The following is a 9,356-nucleotide window of genomic DNA, read 5'->3' as shown; positions in this document are numbered from 1 at the left end:
AGTCGCGACATGCTCCTGCGCTCGACTGGCAAAAGCATGTGGGGATGGCAAAAGCAGGGTCTAATAGCTTCCACACCAACCACCGCCCTTCATCACACACACCTGACCACTGAAGAGAGCACACGTCAAACTTGTCACCCTGCATGATCAATATCAACCTCCGGAATCAACGTGGGCCGAACCTGATGGAACCAATGCACCCCATCTTCACGCTCCATCGCAGTGGCTTGCAGCTCCCCCACTACGCATGCTATAGCCAGGAACATCTTAAGGCATCAACGCGCGACGCACCCCATCCATGCTTCAAACCCGCATTGACGTCATTGGCTACCTAGGACGCGTAGATAGAACTGCCTTTGTCTCAACATTACTCGCTACATAGCTTAGTAGTCACTGACAATCTAGATACGACCAAGAAGAGCGGGCACACTTAGCTCTGCCTGTTGCCTGGCTGGCTTCGCGCCGGTCATTGAAGTTGTGCTTTAATGCTAGATACAAGACTACCGTGAACATACAAAGATATAAGCCTGTTCTCCTTAGGCTGTTTAATGCTCACTCTCGATCCAGTTCGTACAATCATGGTCTACATTCCTAACCTTCACTACGACAAGCAGCGTCTTCTCGCTCTCCTTACCGCCGACCTTACATCAGCTCAACTGGACAGAATTCAGGAACTGTTCGGCATCGGCGCTACTTCGCGCTCTCCATACCCTGCGGAAGAGCTTTTCATCGAGGACAAGCGTGAGTGGTCGCATCTTTCTCACGCGGACTTAATGCGAGCATATCCCGAACAAGACCCCTTGCTCGTCATCGACTCCCATACGCCGCACGATGGGGGAATTTGGTACATTGAGGGTTTTGCCACTGCAGACGATGTTACAAATGGGCTAGCTGAAAGCCTAAACACTCTTTACAAGATACGCATGGATATCCGTGATGTTGTCATGCAGTTCACCAGCTACAGTGTTGCCAATACACACATCTCAAACGACCTGTGGCATGTCAATGTGCATATCCCAATCCCTGACGACTTTGAGCAGAAAACACTTTTCTGTTCAGGCGCCGATGTGGACCCGCGTCGTCGAAAAAGGCGGCTCTCCGTTCGTAGGAAAGGTCGCAGAGCTTTACTACACCACTAACTTCGACATCATGGCTTATTTCCTCCTGCGGCTTGAGAAAGGAGATCGCGACGCCATAGCTAGCATCCAATATGCACACGAGAACCTGCAACGTGGTGAAGAGGCAGAATACTGGGGCATTGAGCACTCATGGAAACTATCCCCGCAACAACATGTGGACAAGATATTTGTTTATGCAAAGTTCTGTAGGTTATGGGGAGTGCCGACCCTGATTCCGGTCGCAGTCGGCATGATCGATCAACTGGTTGATTTATCCCCGAGCGAACCCGTGATTCTGGACGAAAAACGGAAGATTGAAGCATGGAAGCGGAGTGCAGGTCCCGTCGACGAGAGTGCCTTCAACGCTGCGATGAACGGGCTTGAACTATAACACGTTCAAGCGCGTGCACTACTTCGTCAAGACAGATGACTCTAGCCGTAATTTGAAATACGTTCTACACATCGGTGTAAATGTAGAAAGAGAACTAACGGTTTTGAGAGTAGAAACAAGAGGCGTTCGTTATTGATGTCATTCACGGCCTATTGCCTCTTCTCTGCCTAGCGTCACGTTGCCTAGTCCGCGGAACGTAATGCTTCGCACCGCTTGTCAACGCTTGATCTGCCGTCTTTCCTACCGTCCACCAATTAGCGCATCCCAAGCTCTCGGGTTCAATCGGACATAATTCTACAACCCGTGTCTGGCCTGGACGTCGCAGCAAATATGGAGATGGATGCGGAGAAATCTGGGGTTCAGTCGCCATAGACCGGCAACATGCCTCGGTTCGATCGAGAGATGACGACGACCAGATGTGCTAGCCTGAGCCGTGTGCCGTTCCACGCCTCTACGAAGGCTATCTTGGTACTGCATTATAGCCATCATGCCTCCTTCCGTGGGGACACGATTACGCGCTCCTGTTCCTCCTCCATAACCCCCTTCGACCATCTATCGTCGCACCCGCAACTCCACCATCATCGGACTTGAGAGCGCCACCTCTAACCATGTCTGATCCTGTCAAGATTGATCACGAAATGACCGAGCACAATGGTATGCCAATCGCAGGCAACGGTTCGCCATTGAGCCGTCAGGTCACTGTAGCTCTGTCTCCCGAGCAGTATGAGCGCCTCTTTTTCCAGCCATCCGCTCCGCGCCGCGGAGATCTCGCGAAACGTTTTGCCAACCCAACATTGCTCGGTCTCATTGGCTTTTTGGTCCCATACACTTCGACCATCTTGATTCTCTGTGGCTTCCAAGGAGCAGTTGCTCCGCAAAGCTTGGTCGGTCTCAGCGCGGACTACTATTTCTTCGGTGCCTTGGCCATGAATGTTGCTGGCATTGCTGAGTTTATTCTCGGCAACAGTATGTAAATCGTATTCTGCTGCTTATCTGATGCTAATCTGTATCAGCGTTTCCCATGGCAGTTTTTCTCATATACGGAAGTCATTGGGGTAGTCTGGCGTACCAGCAGGATCCCATACACCAAACCACTTCTGCATTCGGAGAATTGGGAGGCGCGAACGGTGCGGCCTATAACGCATCCCAGGGCTTCCACAACGTTTCAATGTAAGCAAGGCTATCCAGTTTGTATGCGCATGATGTCCGGTATCTAATCGTCATGCAGGGTGCTCGCTAGCTTTGTCTTCTTGATAGGAACGCTTCGTGTTAACCTCTTCTTTACCGCCACATTCTTTGGTCTCGTCATGCTCTTCGCTTTTATCGCCGCCGCCGACTTTTCCGTCGCATCAGCCACAACAGAAGCCGATGTTGAACACATCAACACGTTGCTGAAATGCGCGGGAGGTTTCGGTTTCCTGGGCTTAATATCTGGCTGGTACCTTGCAATTCTTACCGCTTGCGAAGCCGTGGGAATTCCATGCCCACTTCCCGTGTTCGACTTGAGCAGCAAAGTCTTCCCAAATAATAAGCCCCAGGAAGGCTAAAGCAGCTAAGCACCGGTCGCAATGCTTTCAACCGTTGGTATCCATACGGGAACGAGCTGTGCCGCTGTTAGCTACCCGCTGTTACGCTACTTGGGCGTTGTGGTTACAATAAAACAGTCGCTTAAAGTCAACCGAGGCACTACGGGTGATGCAATATGACATGCGCATCGTGTTTTGTTGGACCCGGTGGCTGAATATCGCCTATTCTCACGGGTCGATCGTGGAGCAACACCATGCAGATCTGGGGCTCGTACACGCGGGGTAGCTTGGTCAATTATTATTACATTCTCATGTAAAGGTAAAGTAGAGCATGGCCGGGTTCTATTCCGGCTTAATTCAGTACCTTGGCAACATGATGATTCTTGTAAATGGTACGGCAGGGAAGCCATAAAGGGTCGGGAATCTCAAGAAGCTGTACCTGTATCGTCTAGCAACAGAAGTTCACCCGTCATAGCCATGGTGCATTCAGCCTCATCCATCCTTCTGTTCGGTGCTGCGTTATTGTCGACCGCCTACGCGATAGGTCCTGACTGCGTTAATGGTCCGCTGAAAGACAATAAGATTTGCGATGTCAATGCTCCACCAACCGAGAGGGCAGCCGCTCTCGTTGCAGCTATGGAGACGTCGGAGAAGCTCGATAACTTGATGAGGTAAATGCCCACTGCGAGTCTCAAAGATTACCAAGCTAACAGAGGCAGTAAATCCAAGGGCGCTGCTCGACTCGGCCTTCCAGCTTACAACTGGTGGGGAGAAGCATTGCACGGTGTAGCTGGAGCTCCGGGGATCAACTTCACCAAACCCTTCACAAATGCCACCTCTTTCCCCATGCCATTGCTCATGTCAGCTGCCTTTGACGATGACCTTATTCATCAGGTCGCCAACATCATCGGAAATGAAGCACGTGCGTTCGGCAACGGTGGTGTGGCTCCAGTGGACTTTTGGACTCCCGACATCAACCCATTCCGCGATCCTCGTTGGGGTCGTGGCTCAGAAACACCCGGAGAAGACATACTGAGAATCAAGGGCTACACAAAGAGTCTACTAGCAGGACTAGAAGGTGACCAGGCACAACGAAAGATCATTGCGACATGCAAGCACTACGTTGGCTACGATATGGAGGCCTGGGGCGGCACCGACCGCCACCACTTTGACGCCAAGATCTCGATGCAAGATCTAGCAGAATACTACATGCCTCCATTCCAGCAATGTGCACGCGACTCGAAAGTCGGATCATTCATGTGTTCTTACAATGCTGTCAACGGCGTCCCCACATGCGCGGATACATACGTTCTCCAGACCATTCTGCGCGACCACTGGAATTGGACGGAGAGCAACAACTACATCACCAGCGACTGCGAGGCCGTCGCCGATATTTCTGAGAACCACAACTACACCAAAACGCTTGCTGAGGGCACTGCAGTGGCATTCAACGCTGGCATGGATAACAGCTGCGAGTACTCAGGATCTTCCGATATTCCTGGAGCTTGGAGTCAAGGACTTATGAACATCTCCACTGTAGACAGGGCTCTTACGCGTCAATATGAAGGACTCGTCCGCGCCGGATACTTTGATGGTGCTGGAGCTGTATACGCAGACCTAGGCATCAACGATGTCAATACGCCGGAAGCACAGCGACTCTCTCTGCAGGTTGCATCAGAAGGCCTAGTTATGCTCAAGAATGATGATACGCTTCCACTTCCGCTTTCCAACGGATCCAATGTCGCCATGATCGGATTCTGGGCTAATGACTCTTCGAAGCTGTCTGGTATCTACAGCGGCCCTGCTCCTTATCTGCGTACGCCAGTATGGGCTGGTACGCAGCTCGGTCTGAACATGTCCGTTGCCACAGGTCCTATTCTACAAAACTCCAGCGCTCGGGATAATTGGACGACCAATGCACTCAACGCAGCGCAAGGTTCCGATTACATCATCTACTTCGGTGGGCTAGATACTTCAGCAGCGGCAGAGGGCTTCGACCGTACGAGCATTAGCTGGCCTAGCGCACAAGTCGAACTCATCACCAAGTTGGCTAAGCTCGGCAAGCCTCTTGTCGTCGTTGTTTTGGGCGACATGGTCGATAACTCGCCCCTCCTTTCTATGGAAGGTGTCAATTCAGTCATCTGGGCCAACTGGCCCGGTCAAGACGGTGGTTCAGCGGTAATGCAAGTCGTCTCTGGTGCGCATGCAGTTGCGGGCCGCCTACCAATCACGCAATATCCTGCGAGTTACACGGAACTCTCCATGTTGGATATGAACCTGCGCCCGGACGCCGACAGCCCCGGTCGAACCTACCGCTGGTACAACCAATCTGTACAGCCATTTGGCTTTGGCTTGCACTACACCACGTTTGCAGCGAACTTCAGCAGTAGCCACGGCCTTACCTACAATATCCAGGAACTGATGAGTAACTGCACGCAAAAATACTCCGATCTCTGCGACGTTCCTGCAGTAGAAGTTGCGGTTACAAACAAGGGTAACCGAACCTCTGACTTCGTCGCTCTAACGTTCATCAAGGGTGAAGCTGGACCGAAACCCTACCCGCTCAAGACCCTGGTTTCTTACGCGCGAATGAGAGACATTTCCGGTGGTCAGACGAAGATGGCGTCACTCGCCCTCACGCTTGGAACGTTGGCACGAGTTGACCAGATGGGTAACACGGTTGTGTATCCGGGAGAGTACACGTTACTGCTTGACGAGCCTACACAGGCAGAGCTCAAATTGACTATTACGGGTGAAGAGACAGTGCTGGACAAGTGGCCGCAGCCGCCAGCAGCTAGTTAGATCACTCTGGGTAGTTCTCGATAGCAGAAGCTTATGTGGCAGCCTTTCTTTTGTGATAATGATGTAGCTTTTGATCGCTCCTCGTTAGCCTGAGGGGGAACGAAAGCTCTCAATTGAGACGAATGAATATATCCATTGTTTCAGATGCACCCCAAGGAAAACTATTAAACTCGTAGATGGGGCTGTATCAAAGTAGGAGAATGACAAGGAAATCTATGTAAGAAAACTTTGCGGAGCGTACAGGTCGCACTGAATCCTGACAATGCGGTCTTCTTGGGGCCAATACAATGTACCATCAGCGCCGAGCCTACAGCAAGCCAGACTACTACTCCCCACCCAATCTCTTGGAAGGAAATAGCATCTCTGCAACGCTTCGACCTTCTTGAACACCTGATCTAGCGAGTATACACACAGCCAAAGATCGTGATCTAGGAAAATAAAACGCGATCCAGTGAGGGTTCCCAATGGGATGTAAACTTGCGCTGAAAGATCAAGTGGCAAACTGTAATACCCACACGTGAGATTTGTAGGTGTCTTATCATCTGGGGGCTCTAATGAACGAAGAGGGAAGATCAGTGTCTGAGAACTCAAGCCGCTACCAGAAGCATGGATGTAGGCGATCACATGCTTTCCATCCTGCGATTGGAACGCTTTTGTGACCGTCCTGGTTACAAGCAACTTGTCATCCGATATCACTGGGGGCAGACTGAGCTCACTAGCCTTTGAAGAAGAATCTCTGTGGCTATCGAAGCGACTGCCTCGTCGCCAATCGTGCGTGATCTCGTTGTAATTGCTGAAGTAATGCAATCTGAGATCTACCCAACTATAGGCTCGAAGGTTTGTTGAACCAAATCCCAGGATCAAGTTGTCGTGTGTTGGATGGGTTAACCACATGCGGAGATCACCCTCTTGAAGGTCTATTGTTGACTGCAGGTCGCCGGTTGCCACGGTGCAAATAAATGCTTTCGTGCTAGTCGATACAAAGATCGACTTGTCATTTTGACTGAAAACCAACGCGTCAATGCTATGCCCTTCCAGGTCGATGCGCAGAGCTGGAATATTTGGGAGCGAAACATTTCCTGGTATAACCATATTCTGATCGGATGTTGAAAGAAGGTATCCCGCCGGATGCGGCCATGTTCTTTACCGCCCAGATGTGCTGCTCGTCGTGTGCCGCCTTCATCCACCAATGATTGGGTGTGTCCGTATCAGGATGCAGTTGGCGGAAGCGGGGCGCAACCGAGGTGCATGGATCGGAATCATGATAGGATAGGACGAGCAGACGCCTCCAAGGTGCAGATTATCGCATCATATCGTGGCACAACTCTTGATGCCCTCACATCAAATTACGTTTGTCGGCTGATTCCTACGTATGATGCCAAGTGTAGAGCACAGAGCGAGCTCTTCAGAGCCTAGTTCTCACTGTTACTGCAGCTCCCCTCACCGGAATCCTGATATACCGTTGTCATCATCACAAGGCTCCAGAGCTGCGTACCAGTCAAGAATTTTCGATCAAATTCATACCTATCCATCATGAACGTAGCACCCAGTCTTCAAACTCTCATTGAAAACTCCCGGGTGGAAAGCCCGTCCTATGACGGAAATTTCAGGGTGGACGGTAATGTCTTGAAGAAGTTTCCCTAGGGGACGAAGGTCATCTCAGCACATCGATTCGGGGCGTCAGCTTGGACAGTGACTGCCAGGCTACACCTCCTATCACCGGACGATACGGAAGAACGTTACTTCCTGAAGTCGGCGCCAGAGAAGCATGGTCGAACGTTGATGGAGGGCGAATTCAACGCGATGTCTGAGCTACACAAGTGGGCTCCATATCTAGTGCCCAAACCACACTCGTGGGGGCAATACGAATTCGAGGATCCCGAAGCATACTTTTTCCTGTCAGAGTACATCGACATGCGCGACAGAATGCCGGATCCAAATCAGCTATGTAAGAAGCTGGCTCGCCTGCATCGCGAGAGTACCTCACCTACGGGGCATTACGGATTTCATGTAACGACGTGTCAAGGCCGTGCAGCACAATCTGTAGCATGGGAGGAGAACTGGACCAAATTCTACGTCAAACTCCTGCAACACGTCATCGACGTCGGTTTCGACCTTAATGGGCCTCGGGATGAGCTTGACAAGGCTGAGAAGCGTCTCATAGAAATTGTGATCCCGAGGTTGCTGGACGCGCTCAGCGAAGGAGACCGTAAGATCAAGCCAAGCTTGATCCACGGTGATCTGTGGGAGGGTAATATCGGGACCGCTTTTGACGGCGGCAACGTGTATCTCTTCGACTCTGCTGCCTTCTATGCTCATAACGAGCTCGAAGTGGCGGATTGGAGGCCTTACTATAACAAGATCAGCAACAAGATATACGCGAAGACTTATCTGAAGCATTACGGACCTAGCGAGCCAAAGGAAGAGTGGGATGATCGTAATCGGCTCTACAGCATTTATTGGAATGTGATATACTCGGTCAGTCACGTTGCTCAGGGCAAAGCCATACGTCAGGTGTGAGTTTGAACCAGAGACGATAGACTATGACTAACGCTCCATCAGGGCATACAATGACATGCTTTTCCTCATCGACAAGTACGCACCTTTCCCGGAGGGTGAGAGACCGGCGACACTGCAGGAAACTGAAATGGCCTCCCTTTCATCAGAACGGGATCATACTGTGTAAGGCGAATCAGACTGGTGGGCAATGTTTCGATTGGATTGGCAAGACCAACGATTGAAATTGGCAAGACCAACGATTGAAATTGGCATCATCCCTCGATGCAAATGATATGCCGTTTTCAGAATTATCATGCTGTGAGACATTCATACTAGCCGTTGCAGTGGCAGATAGTGCAGTGCTCTTCCGAAAGTTTGTTAAGCATCTTTTACTTGGCAATTTTCGTGCTTACTGATGCGTCGTATTCACTCGTGGAAATGCTCCGCTGAGGCGCTAGACCGTTGCGTGCTCTTCTCCAACGTAAACCCTTCCAATTTAGCAATGCGACGGCCAACGCCGATAGAACGCCACTCCACACGCCCAGGACCGTGAAATACCACCCTCTACCTGCCGCATTCAAAAAAGGCTGTAACACCGCGACCCCAGTCGCAGCCATAGCGCAACGTGTGATACTTGTGGCGGCTGAGGCCGTACTAGGACTCTGAGGGAAGGAGTCTACTAGTAAGGTACTAAACGTCGTGTAGCCATACGTACCCCAAAAGCCTTGCAAAAGTTGTAAGATCAACGGAACAGTAGGGTGAGCGCTTCTCTGGATACTCCAACCATAGCCTATCATCGTAGCAGTTGATATAGTCAACATGATATAACTGCATCTGGTCCTTGCCCGCTCGATTGGAAACTCCAGCAGATCATCTCCAGATACTTTGTCGATGGTCCAACCAATGCTGCGAGCGGCGGTACGATAGTTGTAGTCCATTATCTTTTCGGTAAAGTAACTTCCAACAATTATACCGATACCTCGTGGCAGATACGATAAGCCTATGTAAAGCTCATTCCAA

The 9,356-nt window shown here is 50.8% G+C and overlaps 5 protein-coding genes across 5 annotated transcripts; 4 read left to right on the top strand and 1 right to left on the bottom strand.

Moving 5' to 3' along the window:
* Positions 1–578: 578 nt before the first annotated feature.
* On the top strand, positions 579–1,509 carry GT037_006432 (uncharacterized protein; the record flags this gene model as incomplete). Its single annotated transcript, XM_038931479.1, has 2 exons — positions 579–1,007; positions 1,060–1,509. 2 exons carry the CDS (start codon positions 579–581, stop codon positions 1,507–1,509), a joined length of 879 nt encoding a protein of 292 aa, XP_038785976.1.
* Positions 1,510–2,117: 608 nt separating this feature from the next.
* On the top strand, positions 2,118–3,056 carry GT037_006431 (uncharacterized protein; the record flags this gene model as incomplete). Its single annotated transcript, XM_038931478.1, has 3 exons — positions 2,118–2,475; positions 2,523–2,679; positions 2,738–3,056. 3 exons carry the CDS (start codon positions 2,118–2,120, stop codon positions 3,054–3,056), a joined length of 834 nt encoding a protein of 277 aa, XP_038785975.1.
* A 456-nt stretch (positions 3,057–3,512) lies between these two features.
* Positions 3,513–5,837, top strand: GT037_006430 (glycoside hydrolase family 3 protein; the record flags this gene model as incomplete). The annotated part of the gene is made up of 2 exons (XM_038931477.1): positions 3,513–3,706; positions 3,755–5,837. 2 exons carry the CDS (start codon positions 3,513–3,515, stop codon positions 5,835–5,837), a joined length of 2,277 nt encoding a protein of 758 aa, XP_038785974.1.
* A 213-nt stretch (positions 5,838–6,050) lies between these two features.
* GT037_006429 (uncharacterized protein) lies at positions 6,051–6,929 on the bottom strand (the record flags this gene model as incomplete). Its single annotated transcript, XM_038931476.1, has 1 exon — positions 6,051–6,929. The coding sequence occupies one exon, from the start codon at positions 6,927–6,929 to the stop codon at positions 6,051–6,053; it is 879 nt and encodes a 292-aa protein (XP_038785973.1).
* A 441-nt stretch (positions 6,930–7,370) lies between these two features.
* GT037_006428 (uncharacterized protein) lies at positions 7,371–8,523 on the top strand (the record flags this gene model as incomplete). The annotated part of the gene is made up of 3 exons (XM_038931475.1): positions 7,371–7,455; positions 7,531–8,353; positions 8,400–8,523. 3 exons carry the CDS (start codon positions 7,371–7,373, stop codon positions 8,521–8,523), a joined length of 1,032 nt encoding a protein of 343 aa, XP_038785972.1.
* Positions 8,524–9,356: the final 833 nt, after the last annotated feature.

Source organism: Alternaria burnsii (assembly GCF_013036055.1).
Source record: "Alternaria burnsii strain CBS107.38 chromosome Unknown 752, whole genome shotgun sequence".
NCBI classification, from domain to species: domain Eukaryota; kingdom Fungi; phylum Ascomycota; class Dothideomycetes; order Pleosporales; family Pleosporaceae; genus Alternaria; species Alternaria burnsii.
Note: the sequence above shows the minus strand (reverse complement) of the source record. Positions and strands in the feature narration are given on the sequence as shown.